The 20,960-nt window shown below is 45.3% G+C and overlaps 2 protein-coding genes across 5 annotated transcripts in view; both read right to left on the bottom strand.

Moving 5' to 3' along the window:
- Positions 1-12,439, bottom strand: part of arhgef11 (Rho guanine nucleotide exchange factor 11) — a 21,145-nt gene extending 8,706 nt beyond the window's left edge. For 2 of the 4 annotated variants that reach the window (XM_088990956.1, XM_088990960.1), the window contains exons 1-8: positions 12,300-12,439; positions 11,331-11,536; positions 9,351-9,365; positions 9,172-9,251; positions 8,992-9,096; positions 943-992; positions 823-880; positions 595-746 (exon numbers count right to left, since the gene is read on the bottom strand). In XM_088990956.1, the coding sequence (XP_088847082.1) occupies positions 595-746; positions 823-880; positions 943-992; positions 8,992-9,096; positions 9,172-9,251; positions 9,351-9,365; positions 11,331-11,365 (495 nt within the window). In that variant the 5' untranslated portion in view covers positions 11,366-11,536; positions 12,300-12,439. The remainder of the gene's footprint in view (positions 1-594; positions 747-822; positions 881-942; positions 993-8,991; positions 9,097-9,171; positions 9,252-9,350; positions 9,366-11,330; positions 11,537-12,299) is intronic. The other 2 variants (XM_088990957.1, XM_088990959.1) reach the window with 2 other exon arrangements.
- LOC148902428 (phosphatidylcholine:ceramide cholinephosphotransferase 2-like) lies at positions 11,720-20,960 on the bottom strand. The gene is made up of 7 exons (XM_088990962.1): positions 20,791-20,960; positions 17,476-18,062; positions 16,220-16,337; positions 16,088-16,145; positions 14,777-14,872; positions 14,539-14,705; positions 11,720-14,056 (listed from the first exon to the last, which is right to left on the bottom strand). Exons 2-7 carry the CDS (start codon positions 18,000-18,002, stop codon positions 13,883-13,885), a joined length of 1,140 nt encoding a protein of 379 aa, XP_088847088.1. The 5' UTR covers positions 18,003-18,062; positions 20,791-20,960; the 3' UTR covers positions 11,720-13,882.

Raw genomic sequence — 20,960 nt, 5'->3', positions numbered from 1 at the left:
ATTTTTGTTTAGACAATTAAGGAGGCGTCTGGACAAGTGATGCTTTGCTGCTTTCTTTTGAGGTGTGCTGTTTTTTTTTTTAACAAACCCAATCTTTCCATTTCTCTCCACTTCTCTCCATTTCTCAACTTCTCATTTCTCTCTCTCTTCTTTTATTTTCTTTTATCTCAATTTCTCTCAATTTCTCTCCCTCTTCTTTTATTTCCTTTTATCTCCATTTCTCTCAATCTTTCTCCATTTCTCTCAATCTCTCTCCATTTCTCTCAATCTCTCTCCACTTCTCTCCATTAATCTCCACTTCTCTCCATTTTTCTCAATTTCTCTCAATTCTGTCACTTCTCTCCACTTCTCTCCATTTCTCTCAACCTCTCTCGATTTCTCTCCATTTCCTTCCACTTTTCTCCACTTCTCTCAATTTCTCTCCACTTCTCTCAATCTTTCTCAATCTCTCTCCAGTTCTCTCCATTGCTCTCAATTTCTCCCCCCTAAACCCGCAATAAGTGAACCGCGACGTAGCAGGGGATCACTGTACTGTGGGAAAAAAACTAAATAACCTACATGCAGCACCCAAAATGTCTGTTTGAGAACGCTAACCTGAAGTGGCGTGGGCCCCGTGATTCTCTGGGAGGAGCCGCCGCTCGGCCACGTGGGCGGGGGGCCCCCAGTGGGAAGCGGTCGTTGATGGCTGGGCGAGGAGGACGGCGAAGGGGGCGCTCCTTGGAGCGTGAGTGCAACATAGGTTCCAGCTACGTCGGGGCGGGGACAGCACATGTCAAGTCGTGAACACCCCGCCGCCCCCTTCAAATTCAGTAGCGCACTCACATTTGATGAGCTTCACCACTTCCTGATGGGACATGGTGGACACGGGCGAGCCGTTCACCTGGAGAGACAGACAGACAAGAGGACGGCTCTCGCCTTTTCCTAAAGGGCGGGGGTGCCCACCTTGATGATTCGATCTCCTTCCCGGACGCCGGCTTGGACGGCTGCGCCGCCTGCGGGGAGCGAGGAGAGTTGGATAATTAGAATATGATTCCCCCACCCCGTGTACTTTTCCAGCAGCAATAAATTCATTTGCACTCAACAAAAATGCCACAAAATCGAAACTCAACAAGAATGATGAAAATTTCGTTCTTAAGAAACCAGGCATGTGGTCCCAGGTCCTTTTTTCCACTCTTTTTCTGCTTTTTCTTTTCGCCATGCAGTGAAAGTAAAGCAGGAGCTGAAAAGTTTTAGCACTGAAAGAGTCAAATGTGACATTGCTCAAGACGAAACGTGTCAATCAATGTCATTTTTCTACATTTGGTTTCCGTTATGAAATTCAACAAATGTGCGGCTGCCACATGGGCGGCGGACATTTTCCCACTTCAGAAAACTGGATAGTGAAGGATGCATATAATAATAATCAGAATCAGAATCAGAATCATCTTTATTGCCAAGTATGTAGAACACACAAGGAATTTGTTTCCGGTAGAACACGCTGCACTAGTATCGTCGTCAAAAAAAAAACTGCTAAGTGGCACTATACAGTTCCATTTTGGCTACTGTTGAAAGAGTTCAAAGAGTTAATGGCTTGGGGGAAGAAGCTGTTTAAATGTCTGCTGGATTTGGTGCGCATGGATCGGTAGCGCCTGCCTGAGGGGAGTAGCTGGAAAAGGTGGTGGGCAGGGTGCGGAGGGTCCAGTAGGATTTTCCGCGCCCTAGTTTGGATTCTTGCAGTGTGCAAGTCCTCGAGAGTGGGTAGGGCGGTGCCAATGATTTTTTCCGCCGTCCTAACTGTCCGTTGAAGTCGGATTTTGTCCATTTTTGTGACGGCCCCGAACCAAACGGTGATGGAAGAACACAGGATGGATTCGATGACAGCCGTGTAGAAATGTTGCAGCACCTCCTGTGGCAGGCCATGCTTCTTTAGCAGCCTCAGGAAGTACATTCTCTGTTGGGCCTTAATTTAATAATAATAATAATAATAATAATAATAATACATTGGGCTGCTCGCTGGACTCTCTGGAGGAGGTGGGCAACAGACGGACGCTTGCTAAACTAAAAGCTATAACAGGCAGCCCCTCCCACACCCTCCTGCCCACCCTGACAGCACTGGGTAGCGCCTTCAGCCAGAGACCGTTACACCCGCGCTGCAACAAGGAGAGGTACCGTCGCTCGTTCCTACCGACTGCTGTCAGGCTTCTCAATTCTCAATAATCACATGTGGGAAAAAAAGAAAAAACTGCACTCTTGTATTGTGAATATGGGTTGATGCAATACAGATACATACAGTATATCAAGATACCTTTCTTGATACTTGCACTACTTAGTTTTTTTGTGAAACGGTTTTGCACATTTACAGTATATATCTCAGTCTGCTGACAATGTTATTTTACTATGCTTAGAATATCTTGTTTTTGTATCCTTTCACCCCCTCCCCCACCCCATGCCCTTTCAAATGCTGTGGACTGCAAATTTCCCCATTGTGGGACGAATAAAGGTTTTCTGATTCTGATTTCATTTATAAGCGCCTTTCAAGGTCACTTTACAGTCACAGGATACGTTATTCTGTGGATGAAAAACCACTTTGGAAAATCAGAGTGGTAAAAATTCAAAGGGCAAACGGGAATATTGGGGGGATAACAAGCCTACAATATCTCAAGAATTGGAAAAGTGAAGACAATTTGGAACGCGGTTGAAACAGGAAGTGATGTACGTCGTTCTTACTTGGGTAAATCGCATAAATCAAGGGTCTATAAAGTCATTTTTTGCGACAGGCCAGATTGTAGTTAGTTTCTTGAGGGCCGTTGTGAATTTGGGGTAGATTAAAGTGTCCTTGAGAATTTTGAAAGGCGCTTACTAGAGTGCTCTTTATATCGATACAAAAGCAGTTTAAGGTGAATCAATATTTGCTTTGGGGTTTCTATACAGTACCACCATTATCGAAATCTGTATCAGTCGCACGGTTGGTCACGTGACTTGGTCATGTGACCAGTCTTGCGCAGTGTAGCAGACGCCATTTTCTACCATTTTCAAACATGGCGAAACGAAAGAATTGTGACCTCGGAACGAAATACAAGGCAATCGTGGCTATTGAGGAGAATCCAACAAGGAGCAAATCCTCCATTGCAAAAGAATTTGACGTGCCGCAAAATACTTTATCAACGTGGTTGAGGAGTAAGGATAAAATAAAGACGGCATACGAAGCATTGGACTTCGGACCTGGATCAAAGAGGATGAGAGCGTCACAATACTGTAGTCTTCTTATACAGTATACAGTTGTTTGACACCAATTCCAACCATGGGGAAACTAATTGTGATATCCGAACAACGTACAATGCAATCGTGGCTGCGGGGGACAATCCAACAAGCAACTCCATCGCGAAATATTTCGACATGCCGCAGAATACTTCATCAACGTAAGTAATGTAAACGTCGCAGTTTTTGTTTTCCATACATGTATTTGTGTTGAATTATATGATTATATGATATCTCTATCGCTTGCAATAATCACGGTTTTTCATATGTTTGTACATGCTGGCGTTCGTGATTTCTCTCATGTGTACAATGTCAACAATGTCGAGTGATAGTCACGATTGCAAGAGTGCGTTATAAAAATAATAAATGACGTTTTTATTTAATGCATAAGTTTATTTTTCACTTCACTACAGTACAAAAGCATGATAGATACGCAATCAATGAACCCAATGAGAAAATTACATGCCATATCAAAGATCCCCCATTTATTGCCCCCTCTTCATGCAGTACGGCACAGGATCGGACATATCGATAGTACGGTTCTATCGACATTTTTTCTGACTCCCAAGAATATCGATATAACGAGACTTTACTGTATTAGTAGAAAAGCCTAAAGGAAATGAAGTAGTATTAGTATTATGATTAGTATGCATATCAGTATTATTAGTATTAGTGTTATTAGTATTATTAGTCCTTTTATTAGATTAAAGTGTCCTTGAGAATTTTGAAAGGAACTTAGAAATAAAATTTATTATTATTAGTAGTAGTAGTAAGCCGTAGTAGTAGTAGCAGTAATAGTATTATTAGTATGAGCAGAAAAGTCTAAAGGAAAAGTAGTATTAGTATTATTAGTATTAGTAGTACAGTGAGACCTCAAATTACGAACTTAATTGGTTCCCAGACAGAGTGTGTAAGGCAAAAAGTGTGTATCTCAAAAAAATAATTTCCCATAGGAAACCATTAAAATGGGAATAATCCGTTCCCGGGTTTCCATAAAATATACTTTTCAACTAAATAAGCCTTAAAACTAAACAAAACATACCTTATTCTCATCTCATCTCATTTTCTGTACCGCTTATTCCTCATTAGGGTCGCGGGGGTTGCTGGAGCCTATCTCAGCTGCCTTATTCTATGTATAATAAATGTGCTATTGTATTGTAATGAAAGAAATACACTGCATTGTATCATAAAGTCACTTTATTTACATGATGGAATGGCGTTGGAGGTCGAAGGTCAAAGGGAATTGCTGTTTGGAAAGAGAGGCACATTACATGAGGACTGTAATTAAAGAAATAAATTGTGCTGTAAAATAATGTTTCATTTACCTTTTTGATGGTCGTTGATGGCTTATGGAAGGAGAGTCACCTTCCATAAGGACTGTTGGTAACTTAACCTCTGGTGTGGGTTCTCTTCTTTTTTCTTTGGAGACTCCTCATCATTTTTGCTGATTAAACACCTCTTAATTGACACCTGTTGCTTGTAAGGTCTTACGAAGCTGAGGCATCACATTATCGTTCATCATGTTGATGATTGTCATAGCCAGTCTTTTCTGGATGGAACTGTTCGGTGAAAGCCTGCACATCATTCCACTTTGCCAACACTGCCTTTATGAGCTCACTTGATGCTGCAGCCATCTCCTCCTCCTCGCCCTCAGATGTTCTCGAACCATCCTTTGCTGTCTTTAAAATCCTCAATAAGCGCCGAACTTCCAGGTTGGCGCATGGCGATATCGGCGTGAATTAGCAGTGCTTTCTCGCATAAAATAGCTTTACTCAAGCTGTCGCCGGATAGCTGCTTTTCGTTTATCCATTAACAGAAGTTTTTCAACTTCTTCGATTGCCTGAGACCGTCGCTTTGAGAGCACGGAAACACCTTTTGCAACAGACGCACCTTTGATGGCTTCTCTGTTCCGGAAAATGGTAGCAATGGTTGACTTAGCATAGCCGTGCTCGGCCACTAAATCACACAAACGCACACCTCGTTCGTGTTTTTCAATTACAGTAAAGTCTCGTTATATCGATATTCAAGGGAGTCCGAAAAAATATCGATATAACCGGGACTATCGATATATCCGACCCTGTTTGCATGTAATTTTCTCCGTGCGTGCATAGAAATAGTATCGATATAACCGGGACCATCGATATATCCGATATCGATATAACGAGACTTTACTGTATCTCCTTCTTCTCAGCGATGGTGATTTTATTTTGTGTCTTCTTGCGCTGAACCCGAGCCTGTGGTGGTTTTTTTTCGGTCTCATCATAGTAAAATTATTAGCAAAAAGCTCCAAGTAGGCGATCGACACGTGCATTCAATAAGAGGGGGTGTGGAAAGAAGCGCTGGCTGGAGCGCTGTTCGGTCGTGTGCTTGCACCGAAGATCACTCCGGCAGATCCGAAGTGAGTGCTTTGGTGTTCTTCCGCCGAAGATTACTCCACCAGTCGTGGTGGGTGTGTATTATGAAAATAGTGCGTATTATAAGGTTTAATTTTCATAAATTTGACGTTCGTAAGATGAAAAGTTTGTAAGATAAGGTGTTCGTAAGTTGAGGTCTCACTGTATTAGTATTATTATTAGTACCATCTTCTACATACCAAAAACAGTCATGTACTTTCATGATATTGTGAATCATCATTGCTTTTTTGATTGTTGCTGTGCCGATGACCATTTTGTGCATGGTTGCCTTTTACTGAGCGAGTTGCTTGTTCTGTAGCCAACAGATCTCTGGAGCAGTGTGAAGTCCCATCCTGCTTCAAACAGTCTACTATCGTCCCAGTTCCAAAGAAACCAGCACCCTCGGGATTGAACGACTATAGACCTGTTGCTCTGACGTCTGTGGTCATGAAGTCCTTTGAACGCCTCGTGCTGAACCACCTAAAGAACATCACCGGACCTCTGCTAGATCCTCTTCAGTTTGCCTACCGGGCAAACAGGTCTGTGGAGGATGCAGTCAACATTGGACTGCATCACATCCTCGACCACCTTGACAACACAGGAACCTACGCAAGGATCCTGTTTGTGGACTACAGCTCTGCGTTCAATACCATCATCCCAGAACTCCTCATCCCCAAACTTCTCCAGCTTGGTGTGTCCCCCACGATCTGCCAGTGGACCCTCAGCTTCCTGACAGGACGGACACAACAGGTCAGACTGGGAAATATATCATCCACAACACGAACCACGAGCACTGGAGCCCCGCAGGGATGCGTCCTCTCTCCATTGCTCTTCTCTCTCTACACGAACGACTGCACCTCAACGCACCCAGCTGTCAAATTCATAAAATTCGCAGACGACACCACAGTCATCGGTCTCATCAAAGACGGCGACGAGTCTGCGTACCGACAACAAGTGGAGCAGCTGGAGCTCTGGTGCAGCCGTCACAACCTGGAGCTGAACACGCTCAAGACAGTTGAGATGATGGTGGACTTCAGGAAACATCCATCACCACAGCTACCCCTCACACTATCCAGCTGCCTGGTGTCAACCGTTGAGACCTTCTAGTTCCTGGGAATCACAGTCTCCCAGGACATGAAGTGGGAGGTCAACACCAACTCTATCCTGAAAAAGGCCCAACAGAGAATGTACTTCCTGAGGCTGCTAAAGAAGCATGGCCTGCCACAGGAGGTGCTGCAACATTTCTACACGGCTGTCATCGAATCCATCCTGTGTTCTTCCATCACCGTTTGGTTCGGGGCCGCCACAAAAATGGACAAAATCCGACTTCAACGGACAGTTAGGACGGCGGAAAAAATCATTGGCACCGCCCTACCCACTCTCGAGGACTTGCACACTGCAAGAATCCAAACTAGGGCGCGGAAAATCCTACTGGACCCTCCGCACCCTGCCCACCACCTTTTCCAGCTACTCCCCTCAGGCAGGCGCTACCGATCCATGCGCACCAAATCCAGCAGACATTTAAACAGCTTCTTCCCCCAAGCCATTAACTCTTTGAACTCTTTCAACAGTAGCCAAAATGGAACTGTATAATGCCACTTAGCAGTTTTTTTGACAACGATACTAGTGCAGCGTGTTCTACCGGAAACAAATTCCTTGTGTGTTCTACATACTTGGCAATAAAGATGATTCTGATTCTGATTCTGAGAAGGGGACATAAGTCTTCTTGTGCCGGTCCCAAGCCCGGATAAATACAGAGGGTTGTGTCAGGAAGGGCATCAGACGTAAAATCTTGGCCAAAACAAACATGCGGGTCAAACCTCTAAAGATGGAGGACACTGATTTGCTGTGGCGACCGCTTGAAGGGAATGTTTCACCTCCACAAATTGAAAGTTAAAAAATAATTACTGTTATTGTGGTTTTCAATTGTGGTTCGACAATTTGAAATTTTGGTTTGGACTTTTTATCATGGCACATGACATGCTTGATTTACTTTTGCGGGCCAAGTAAAATAATGTCGTGGGGCAGACTTGACTTTGAGACCCGTGGCATAAAATGATGCGGTGGCCCGAATTTGGCTCCCACGCCTTGAGGTTCACACCCGTAACCTCCATCAATAACCATTCCAAGCTTATCCGCCTCGACACACCTTCCCGACACCTCAGGTCTGCTGACCAGACATTATTAGATGTGCCAAAAACTAATCGGAGGCTCAGAGGGGATCAAGCCTTTTCCGTTGCTGGTCCCATTCTCTGGAATGACCTGCCACTGAACATTCGGCAAGGCCCCTCGCTGCCCATCTTTAAAGGATAACCGACACCATTTTTTTGTTTCCTAGCTGACATCAGAAAAACGTTTTATAGCATCTAAAATACCCAAAACACGCAGGCTGATATTTTCCGTCAAAAGCAAAACACCAATAAAAATGACTTAAAGTGTCCCAAAACTGCCACAAAATGAGCTTGAAACTGGGCAGATTCAGAAAGTCCCGCCCCCTTGTTCGTGATGTCACTATTGGTCACTCACTGCCTTGCTCCAGAATCAAAACAATGGCTTCAGAGAGTTCAGGTTCGGAGAAGATGCTTTCTTGTTACTCATCCAGTTATGAATATGATTCAAATAGTTCTGAAGAGGAAAGCATAAATGTTTGCAATCGATTAAAGAAGTCCTTCTGTATCAATTCCAGCCATCTGGACTCCAATGTAGCGCCCCTAAAATGCTACCGCAATTGGCTGCGACAAAAAAACGATTCACCATCGCCTTATTTATGTAGTTTTCCTTCTAATTTCGCGATCACCATGGTGTTTTCAGACGAAAAAAAGGACCCAAAATGCATTGTGTGTCGCTTTCTCGGTCAGGGGCGTTCCGAATGTGACGTCACTTAGGGCATCGTCATCAACTCGAAAACAAGACTTCATGAATATTCAGTGCGAGTCTTAAAACGTAAAATCTAGCTATATGCGGTGGAATCTTTGCAAAATGCGCTCAGTAAAAGTCATTTGAAGTGATTTTACAAATTATGGATGCAACTTCTCCGCAGGTGTCAGTTGTCCTTTAAAACCGATCTCAAAACTCACTTGTACTCTTCGGCATTTGACTCAGCATGATTCAGAGTTGATATTGGTTTCACTCCCTGGTGCTTTCTTTTATCTTTGTCACTGCTTCATTTCCTGTATATGATAGCTGTACATGATAAGCGCTTTGTTGCAGCTTCAGCTGTGGTTAAAGTGCAATATAAATCAACATGTATTGTATGTATTGCATTGTATTGTAATAAGTACAAACGTCCAACCTGGGGCACAAATTCAACAAGCCTGACCGGAATGGCGTCTGAAAATCACATAGGACGGGTCGGACGCACCTGCTCGCACATTCTGAACCAGCTTGAGCCGCTCTCCGCACACTGTGAAGCCAAAACCCAGCTGGTCCTTCTGTACCACCACGCATCTCTGGACCGTGCCGGCGCCTGGCGGAGGGAGAACGTCACCGTCAAGCTGAGCGCCCGGCAGGGACGACGGAAACCACATTCAAGCGCACTCACCGATGTCCTCGCACGGAGAGTCCCGCCGCTGACCGGCCGACGGCTCACGTTCCGAGTCCCCAACAGTAACGCTAGTGAGCCTGTGGTGGCAAGGAGATGGGTTAGAATGAGGGACGTTCGTCAAAAAAGGACGCCGTATGGCGAAGGGCGAGAGAAGGCGCGACCGGCTGACCACTCACCAGGCGGCCAAGGGGCTGAAAGCGTAAGAAGACGGGAAACGAATAGAAAGGGAAAGAGAAGAAGAAGACGTTGAGTGTGAAACGTTTGTTTTTGACAAAACTCTCAGAGAACAGAGCCAATCACCGAATTGATCCTGAAGGATCACTCTGGAAACCATTAACTGTCATTTCAAAATAAGATACTGACAAAGATGTGTAGGGACAAGGGGCTTTATTAGTGACTCGCAAGTAATGTTGCCTTTGTAAAAATTCGAAAGCTATACGTCCTCCCCAAAAAGCAGAGAAAAGGAAAGCTACTCGCTTTAAACCTGGAAGGGCCTTACAGGTTTAAAGCAGTGTAAGGCATCGTGCCGGCAAGAACGCGCCGGCGAGCCGCCGCCTGCTTGAGACAGTTCGTTCTGCTTTGGGGCGAGGTGGCAGGTCAAGCACGTCGGCGCGGAGAGCAGGGTAACCGGTCGAACACCGGTGACCAAGACCCATGCCCGCCCGCCACCATGGTGTCCGAATCAGATCGTTTGCAAGTCATTCAACATTTTGAATGGATTTTGACTTACGACCATTTTGACTTACGACCGTTTGGTCAGAACGGAACCCGGTCGTAAGTCGGATGTTATCTGTATTATTATAATTATAATTACTACTACAGTAAAGTCTCGTTATATCGATATTCAAGGGAGTCCGAAAAAATATTGATATAACCGGGACTATCGATATATCCGACCCTGTTTGCATGTAATTTTCTCCGTGCGTGCATAGAAATGGTATCGATATAACCAGGACTATCGATATATCCGATATCGATATAACGAGACTTTACTGTATTACTATTACCACTACTGTTGGGGTAATTCGCTATACAAACATCTCTAAACATCGCTTTCTAATCTTTGTTTACGTTTTGGACTTCCTGATACATCATATCCTGCCTTCCCTTACATGATGTCGCATCTACATTACGTCACATCCTACCGCGTCACACCCTGTGCACCATATATAAATGCTCTCCCAGTTCTTCTTCTCTCTCTCCTCTCTGGCTCCCTCCTTCGCTGACCTCCCACGATGTCTCCGCTCTCTTCAAGATTAAACCAACTTTCTGTTTAACACCAGGCTTCCTGATTTAACCATCCTCTGCCATGAACGCCCGTAGAAGCAATGAATCAGGGACGAACGATCAAAATAAACCCATTAACTACTACTACTACTATTATTATTATCATTATTATTATTATTATTATTATATGCATCCTTCACTATCCTCCCTCCGATTATTTGGCCATTCCCGAACAAGCACGCTTCTTGTCTTTTTTTCCATATCAAGTTTTTGGTTTACGGCACAGGTGTCAAAGTCAAGGCCTGGGGGCCAAATCTGGCCCGCCACATCATTTTATTCGGCCTGTGAAAGCAAATCAACCATGTCAAGTGCCACCATGCTTGCTCAAGTCCAAACCCGAATGTCAAATTGGCCCATGTAAACCACAATAAATCATTATTTTTTTTACTTTATATATATATAAAAATAGTTAAAAAATAGTTTGACACCCATGGTCGACAGCAGGGGTGTCAGTCATTGTTTTTGCGGCGGGTCACATTACAGTTCCAGTTTCCCCTCGAGGGCTGTTATGAATTTGCGGAAGCCATGAGAATGTTTATCCCCGCCACGTTACATTAGGGCGCACAACAAATGAATGAAATAGTTTTCAAAAATAATGACTGTTATTGTGGTTTGTGGGACAATTTGGAATTTTGGTTTGGACTTTAGCACGTATCATGGCACTTGACATGCTTGACTTGCTTTCATGAGCTGAATAAAAATGTTGTGGCAGGTCAGATTTGGCTCTCGGGCCTGGACTTTAACACGATTGGTCTATGGTGATAGAGAACCTCTGATGGAGGTAGCTCAGATCGTCAGGACGCTAAATTATGTCATCATCCTCACCTTGGTGCAAACGTGTCTAGTTCAAAGCCACTCATCCACGTTACCTGTTGAGTGTGGAGTTTGGCTGGCGGAGACTCATGTCTTCGTGTCAGTGAGCTGCTGCCTCCGCCGTCCTGGCCGCGGCCATGCTTCCGCCTGCTCAAGCGACTGTTTCTTACGCGGCTTCACCACCTCTCCAACTTGCTCATTTTCCCATCAGCGTTCTTGTGAGGACCCTTACTCAAAGCCATCATCGCATGCCCGCCTGCATCTGTCACGAAAGTTGGGCGCGGAACGCCACTTCAACTTGGAGGGTGTCGAAGCTAGCAAGTCAAGCTTGAGTAGCGCACCACAGCAGATAAATATTTGACTTACAAAGACGGATCTTTGTTCATTAATTTCCACCAGCGATACGGTGACAAGCAAATCAATGAAACGATCTTCCACCAAGGGGCGCAATTTTGCAGTTTATTTGGTGCTGGACCATTATATATCTTCTTCTTTTCCTTTCGGCTTTTCCCTTCACTGTATATTAGTAATAATACATTTCATTTATACGCGCCTTTCAGAACTCTCAAGGTCACTTTACAGTCACGGGATAAAGTTATTCTGTGGGTGAGCAGCGGCAGCCACACACGCCAGCGTTCACTCAACCCCGAAGTAACTCAAATAGATAGAAATCCAGCTAGCTAGCTAATGGACAGCAAATAAATAGCTAATAGATAGCCATATAGCCAACAGCTAATACCTAGCTAATGGATAGCAAATAAATAGCGAATAGATAGCCACATAGGCAACAGCTCGCCAGCTAAACAGCTTACAGTCAGCCAGATAGCTAAGGGATAGCTAATAGATAGCCATATATTCTTTTCAGTCCTGTGATATATTCACTTCGTCTAAAAAAGCGGGGGCGGAACTGCAGCGTACGAACAAGGTGGGCGTCTACTGCTGTCTGGCAGGTGAACCAACACTGGCAGTCCGTCCGTGTGTTATTCTCGGATTTCGTTCAGGTAAACTGAAAAGGCAGAGCGCACCTGTCGAATGTGACGAAAAATCGAGTTGAAATGGGAACGTGTTGCGTGTGGATAAAGTATGAAGCCCCCACACTCAATGTGCTTCGTATACAGGGAGAAGACAGCCAGCGGCTATTCCACACGGGAGTTCCGAAGGTGCATCGACAGGAGCCGGCAAGCGGCCATCCCAGCCGCCGTCCGCCTCGACGAGCGACGGGTTCCCCGGTCCACCCACCAGAAACAAGGCGTGTGGCACAAAGGCAGGCACGTTCTGGGCGCACACAAACCAAAAGCCGGTGAGCGAAAAAAGTGTTTGTTTTTAGCCTAGGCTCCTAGAGAATTCTCGACTGTGCACTTCCGCTTCCTGCTTGATCGCCGCTCGATTGCGCGAGCGCACCCTGCTGGAAGGGCGTCTCGTTATCCGCAAGGTGTAATCCGAAAAAACAAAAAAAATGCCGACCGGAAAGTTTCAAAAGAAAGAAAAAGACTTCTTGCACGAGTGCTGTGGAGGTGAGGTGGATTCTCAAGACTATAGCCTCCAGCACAGTGGCGGCCGGGCAGCAGCGTGGCGGCCTGGTGTGTCTTCTGCCGGGCCTTCATCTTTGTCGCCACCGTCCTCGTCCTGCTGATTTAGCTGCTGGACCTGCGGTGCTGCGTGACCGTGTCCTGGTCTGACTTCCCGGTCACAGTGGCGTCCTAGGCCGCCCTCCTGTGCCTCTCTGCCTCCGTGGTCTCGCGTGGAGGCTGCTAGTTTTTGTACAAAGTTTGCTTTTTTTTGTGGGGGGATGCTGATGTTTTGCTTCTTGCAAGCAGGCAAAAAGTGTCATGTTTCTCTCAAACAAGCATTTGATGCAGATAAAGCGACCGGCTGGAGAAGCGTACCTTCACAAATGACGGAAGCGGCATTGCATTTCGGAGCCAAGATAGACACATCGCTATTGATGTACGCGTGCCCGGCTTTATTGACGTCCAACCGCGTCCACACTGAATCTTGGTCTTTCCTGTCACAACACCTTTATAATAATAATAATAATAATAATAATAATAATAATAATAATAATACATTTCATTTATAAGCACCTTTCAAAACTCTCAAGGACACTTGACAGTGACAGTATTTTTTCTTGTTCGGGTGAGCAGCGGCAGCCATTCGCGCCAGCGTTCACTCTACCCAGAAGTACATACATATACATACATTTGATGATATCCGAGTGAAGTTGCCGTGCTTTCTCAGCAATAATTTTACCAAGTTCCTCATCAATTGTGTTCTGTTTAGCTGGGTTGATAGCTTTTTGCATAATGTGTCTCAAGGAGCTCTGGGTTGTACATGTACCTTTGGGTAGCTGAAGAGGGCAAGCAAACAAATGGACAGATGGCGTGGCAAAGTTTGGCGTCCGGTAAAGGACAGAAAAACATTGGACGGGGCCACTTGCCAGGAGTCCAGACCAGTGAAGAACCAAGCCGACACAGCACAAACGTCGCCGCGAAACCATCGGCGGAAAATAGCGAGGAGGAAGTTGCGCTGAGCTGTGCAAGCTTTGAAAGTCTGTCTGACGCCTCACCTGTCAGGAGCGTTTTTAGTGTGAGCAATCGCCGCCACTGCCTCACTCATCCCTCCCGCCCTCCACCATGCGGTAGCGCTGTCGGCAGGAGGACGGCAGCGTCAGTGGCCAAGAGAAGACCACGGGCACGGTCGTCTGGACATTTCGCTCCAGGAAGTTGAAGACTGGGTTCCACCAGGTGCGGGACAGTAAGTTGTTGGGCGCCCGACGGAGAGCCTGCCAGGAAGCGAGGAAGACATACCCTCAACGATTTGTAAAATCAGGCTTGTTCCGGTCAAAGTCTCGTTTCCTAACGCACATTTTACCGCTTGCTCTGCCTGACCACGAAAGGCAGCCAAGCTCTTTCAACCATGTGCAAGTAAACGAAGCAGACGGAAAGGTTCAGTGCTTTGTGAAGCTTCATTTGGCCACTGTTCGTCAAAGCACCCCAAAAGCTGCTACACCACAAATCTTTCAACCAGGAGCGTATCACAGACTGCCGTGCATGAAGCTTCGTGAAGCTTCATGTTGACACCGTTCCAGTCAAGGCAACCCGAAACTGCTACACCGACAAATCTTTCCACCAGAAGCTCGTCGCCGGCTGCCGTGCAGATAGCCCGCAACAGGATTGTCATAACAAGACCAACGGCGCCTTCTTTCCATAATCGCGTTTATGGACCGAGTGCGGTTTTGGGTGGGAGAGCACTGTGCTGACTTACGTGCGTGTTGGCCATGGTGTGGTACCACCAGAAGAGCCTGGTGGTGACATAGTATCCCACCAGGACATCGATGCTGTAGTGCTCGTGCGCCACCAGTATGCAGAGGACGCCCGAGGCGCTAAGCAGCCAGCAGATCCACTGGTACCAGCACATCCAGCGTGGAGAATCTGTAGCAGGTTTCACGTTAGATCATGCCGGTGCCAGAGGCCACGCCAGAAGCTGCCTTTTGGCAACTCACACTCTTTGATGAAGAGGTAGGACAGGGTCAGCATAACCGTGTGGCCGCTGTACAGGAAGTCGCCGCACATCATGTGAGAGCCGGTCAGGGATAAGCCTATACAGGTGTTGTAGCACATTGGAGAGGCGCCTCTGCTAGTTTCACTTTCTGTCAATCACTACTTCCGATTTCACAATTCATTGGCACACAACTATCTCTACTTCAAGTGGAAGTCAAGTAAAACAATAATAAATGTAATCGAGAACCGTTTCTCTGGCAGAACTTGGGTAATTGGCAACCATAAGCCGCCACAGCTCAAGTTTCTGTGAAGGGGTTCTACAGAGCGCTACAGTAATACCATGGCTTACGAACTTAATTGGTTCCCAGACAGAGTGTGTAAGGTGAAAAGTGTGTATCCCAAAAATTTATTTCCCATAGGAAACCATTAAAATGAGAATAATCCGTTCCTGGGTCCCCATAAAACATAATTTTCTACTTTTGAATTTTCTAAGCCTTAAAACTACACAAAATATACCTTACTTTATGTATAATAAATGTGCTATGGTATTATAATTAAAGAAGTAAACTACTGTATAATAAAGTTGTTTTATTTACCTTTGTGATGGTCATTGATGGCTTGATGGAATGGAGTGACTGGTTTCATCAGCATTAAACACTTGATGAGGAACGTAGCTTTTTTCTTTCACCATCTTGAGGAATGATCCCTTGTAGGTGCTTTCTCTGTGATAATTTTACCTTGTTCCTCATCAATTGTGTTCTGTTTAGCTGGGTTGATAGCTTTCTGCATCAAGTGTACAAATGGCTTGTGCGGGTTATCCGTGGAGCCTGATTGATGGGATATTTTAAACATGCAGTCTCCACCCCACCTTTGAACTCTTCAACGTTGAAACAAGTCCAAATTTCACTGTTTTCTCTCCATTTTCTCACTCTCTCTCTCTGTCGTCTGCCTGTCACTTTAATGATAAAACCACCTCCCCTCACTGCTGCGTTCTTGACCAATCGCGTGGCTTTAACCGAAGACTGGTAGCGGGGAATAGAGGACAAAAACAGTAGGCTGCCATTTTCTTGTTAGGTGAACGGGCTCGTTCGCCAATGACACATCACTCATTGTGGCAGCTCCGTGTGTATCCCAAAAAATAGTTCGTATGCCATGGTAATTATTTCATAAATGTAATGTTCGTAAGCCAAGGGGTTTGTAAACTGAGGTATCACTATATTTGAGCGACACATGCAATACTGATTTCGATGATGGTATCAAATCACGTTGAATTGATCTGTGTGTGAATGTCCGTGAGTGCGTGCGTGTTGGACCTCCTCCAGAGATGAGCCGCACAATTCTCCAGATCTTCCCCGCCGAGTCATCGTACAGCTGTAGGTTTGCACGACAACACGCGTCAGCGCAAAGGGATGGCGGCAAGGGAGCGTGTGCGGGTGTTGGCGAACCTTGGGTGCGCACACCATGTGTTGGCCCGGCACGGGCAGGGTGGTGATGTACATGGTGATGCAGCGGTACATGTAGAGGGTTCCGATGAGGAAGAAGCAGCGCCGGCCCACAATGGCTCTGATGTGAAGGAAATTAAAGTGGCAGCGTAGGAAGAAGTGCCCGTCAAAAAGAAAAAGACAATTTCTTCTAATTTTTCTTTGCTGAGTTCTTCATTTGGCCTTTCATGTTCTAAGTGTGAAAGGGATCAAAATATAAATTTTTGCTTACCGTATTTTCGGGTGTATAAGGCGCATGCCCAACGAATGGTGTATTTTCAAACTTTTTCCATATATGACAAAAGTCTTGTCGCTTATCCAAGTTGTAGGAACAACAAGTAATAACTTGCCTTGTAGTTGATCTATTGGCATGAGAAATGGCTTATATAAAGGCAAAGACCCCTAGATTATGCTTATACCAAAATAAAGTTTGGTATCATTCATTGAGTTTTATTATTTAATTAGGACAGAAAGGTCAGATTTTGCTTGGACAAAAGTCTTGTCGCATATAAAAATAATGTAGAAATTATGCACATATTTCATTTTGAATACACAAATATGCCACAATAACGTCAGAACATAAAGTCATAATGCCTTAGAAAAATAATTAATATTGTGTATGGCTCCCGTGAGCTTGGAGGACTGCATCCATACGTCTCGGCAATAACTCAATTAACTTAGTGATGAAGTCATCTGGAATGGCAAAGAAAGCAATGTTGCAGGACTCCCAGAGTTCATCAAGATTCTTCGGTTTCATCTTCCAAGCCTACTTATTCATCAAGGCCTTATAATCCGGTGCGCCGTATATATGGAAAAAGTTGTAAAATATGTCATTCAGTGAAGGTGCGCCTTATAATGCGGTGCCCTTTTAGTGCAGAAAATACGGTAATACTATTTCTATTATCAACTGGAATCGGCTGATGAATTCTTGGGTTATTGGAATTTGATCCGTTCAAACAACTGAAATGGTCTTTGAAAAAAAAAAGTTGGACCCTCAGTGGGAACGAATCAAGATTTGGTCATTTGAAAAGGATTGCTTTTAAAATGGAAAGCAGTCCACCGTTGAAAAAAATGTCCATTGTCATGCCATGCGCATAGCACCATGCTATTAAAATCATGTCAGGTGAAAACTTGTGTTTTGTATGGATTACTCCAATACGAAAAACCGTATCCATTGGAGGAAATGCGGAGTTTGAGAAGAGGGTCACCCGCTTTCTCACCTGTGCTTGAGGAGCAGCCACTGGACCAGCCACAATCCCACCAGGATCAGCCCGTTGACCTCTGTGACAGTGAAAGCCCAGGGTACGCGGCCCACGTAGTCAAAGAACTTGTCGGGCAGCGGCGGGTTCACCGACTTGTCCGGCACCCTCTCGTGCACGACGGTGATGACCACGGTGGTGAAGACTAGGTTAAAGACGGCGTAGAGGAAGGCCACGCCCGTCTTCCACCACTCCTTGGGGAGGCGGTCGGCGCGCTCCTCACGCACCGAGATCTTGACGTAGTCACAGTGGCGTTTGAGGCCACTGCTCAGGGTTTGGAGCAGCTGGTTCTGCTGGAGAAGACCGCTCAGTTTGGTGCGCTTGCTCCTGCCGTCCGCCGCCTCGGCCGTGGGCGGGGACGCGGGCCGGGCAGGGCTGCCGTTGGGGCGATCGGGCGAGGAGGGCGCCGTTGTCGTCACGCTAACTTCCACGTGGGGGCGGATGCGGTCATTGTCGTCGTCGTCCTGGATCAGACCCGAGGCCGCCATGGCACTCTCTGGACGGCCGCGACTCACGACGCCGCCTCGGCACCAATCGATCCAAAGCGCCTGTTCAAGAAAGTGCATCGAAAAACTGCAAATCAACAAGGAGCAACGCCTAGCTTGGTGGTAACTCTGTTTCCGAGTGCATTTGGGGCATACGAGTTAAGCCACAGGGCCAAGGCCAGATCTGGCCCGCCACATCATTTTATTCGGCCTGTGGGAGGAAATCACGCTTGTAAAATTCCACGATGCCTGCTGAAATCCTAACCAAAATTTCTAATTGCTGTATGTAAACCACAATAACAGTCATTAGTTTTTACAGTGATACCTCGGTGTACGAACCCCTTGGCTTTATGAACTTTTCAGTTTACGAACGTTAAACTTATGAAAATTTTACCTTGGCATATGAACTATTTTTCGGGATACACACGGAGCGCCTCAATGAGTGATGTGTCGCCCGTTCTCCTAACAAGAAAATGGCAGCCGACTCATTTTTGTCCTCTATTCCCCGCCCCCAGTCTTCGGTTAAAGCCACGTGATTGGTCAAGAAGGCAGCAATGGGGTGGAGGGGGGGATTACAGACAGAGAGAGAGTGAGGTCTTGTCCAAAAAGAAAATGGCACCTTAGTTTTTTTTGTCCTCTATTCCCCGCCCAAGTCTTCGGTTAAAGCCACGTGATTGGTCAAGAACGCAGCAGTGTGGGGAGGTGGATTAAACATTAAAGAGACAGGCAGACGACAGAGAGAGCGTGGGAAAATGGATAGAAAACTATGAAATTTGGACTCGTTCCAACTTTGAAGAGTTCAAAGGCAGAGTGGAGACTGCAATGTTAAAATATCCCATCAATCAGGCTCCACAAATAACCCGCACAAGCCATCTGTACACTTGATGCAAAAAGCTATCAACCCAGCTGAACAGAACACAATTGATGAGGAACGAGGTAAAATTATCGCAGAGAAAGCACCTACAAGGGATCATTCCTCAAGATGGTGAAAGAAGGCTATGTTCCTCATCAAGTGTTTAATGCTGATGAAACCGGCCACTCCATTCCATCAAGCCATCAACGACCATCACAAAGGTAAATAAAACGACTTTATTATATAGTACAGTTTATTTATTTCATTATAATACCATACAACATTTATTATACATAAAATAAGACATATTTTGTGTCGTTTTAAGGCTTAGAAAATTATGTTTTATGGGACCTGGGAACGGATTATTCTCATTTTAATGGTTTCCTATGGGAAATTAATTTTTGGGATACACACTTTTCATCATCCACACTGTCTGGGAAACAATTAAGTTCGTAAGCCAAGGTATCACTGTAATTCAAACTTTATAACTAGTTATTCATTAATTTGTTGTGCACTCTAGATCAGAGGTCCCGACCCCCGGGCTGCGGACCGGTACCGGTCCTTGGGTCATTTGGTACCGGGCCGCACAGAAATAATAAATAACTGATTCAGTTGTATTTTTCATGCGCTTTGTACTTGTTTTTGTGGTGTCATTTATTTTGAAGGCACGTTTAAACATTACCATGGTGACCATAGAGCGTTACGGGGCAGAGACGATGTTACATTATGTTGTTTCCATGCCTGTCGTATCATTTTATTTTGTTGTGTTTATTTGCCAGTCCGTGAAAATATTGTCTGACATTAAACCGGTCCGTGACGCAAAAAAAGGTTGGGGACCACTGCTCTAGATGTAATATGTGTGTGTGTGTGTTTGTGGGGGGGGGATTAAACATTCTAATGGCTTCACCAAATTCATAACGCCCCTCCCCGGTAAGGAAACTGGATGTTAAGAAAGTTATATTGTATCCTCATTTTGTGAAGTGCTGTAATACTGAGCTGATCTGGCAACCCAGCCACAAAGCGACATCACGTGGTTTGACAGCAATAAAACCCAGTATGTATATGTCAGTGACTTCTCGTACGACGCAGAGAGATGCAGTTGCTCTCTGCGCTCCGGCAAATAAATATCCTACTTGTACGATCTGAACAAGAAGGACCATCTCGACTCTTTATTCTCCCAAATGCATCGCCAAAGCGCTGTTTCCCACGGCAAAAAAATGACTTTGACACGCAAGAGTTAAGCAGAGCAATCCACACATCTTTTTTGGGATTACTGCTCCCTTGCTGTCGACTGAAATTGCCTTCAGAATCAAATCCTTAAAACATTTGGGTTCTAATATCTCTTCTTCTTTATGGCCACAGCACTTGTGTATTATGTTGCTTGAAGAGCTGCGTTTTTGTTGTTTTTTTTTTTGTTTAGACAAACCACAGAGTGAGATGAAATCTCCCTAAACTTTTTACAATGAATGCATTCAGAAACCCAGCTAATTACTTTCTTTTAAATGCAAACAAATGAAAAAAGACACTCCCGTTCAGGCACCGAACGCAACTTCCTGTTGACGACTCTCAAATCAATATCAGGAGAGTCCAATTAAAGCCGATTCGGCAACAATGGGCGTGATGTAGACGTTTTAACCCACGAAAATCGTAAATATAATAATAATAACACATGGCTCGGCATTAACAAACAACAATAGGAGTGTGAAATTAATCCGAATTAATATTTTTTTACTTGGTTGCACCTCTGAGGCCGATAATAAGGGCAATGATCAGTTTGCTCGTCGCGAGTTACGAGTTGCTCGTCGTGAGCTACGAGAAGAGTTCGAAAGGGCAAAACATAGAAATGAAATAGTTGTCCTTCAAAAAGGTTCAGACCGGAAACGAGAAAGACGCCCGTGTCGTCACAGAAACGGCGCAGGTGAACAAAGGCTCACTCACCCGCTTTGGAAGACGCCGGCGGGACGACAGGAATGCAAGAGGAATAAAGTTCACTTTCGCTCTTTGGAAAACTCGGAGTTGGTGTCGGTTCGACTTGGACGCGTCTGGGAGACGACGGAGTATTTGTTCGACGTCTACTACCGGTTCCGCCCCTTTCCTTGCGCTGCGTG

Source organism: Hippocampus bargibanti, linkage group LG02 (assembly GCF_051943395.1).
Source record: "Hippocampus bargibanti isolate YZ-2025 linkage group LG02, ASM5194339v1, whole genome shotgun sequence".
In the NCBI taxonomy this organism is placed as follows: domain Eukaryota; kingdom Metazoa; phylum Chordata; class Actinopteri; order Syngnathiformes; family Syngnathidae; genus Hippocampus; species Hippocampus bargibanti.
Note: the sequence above shows the minus strand (reverse complement) of the source record. Positions and strands in the feature narration are given on the sequence as shown.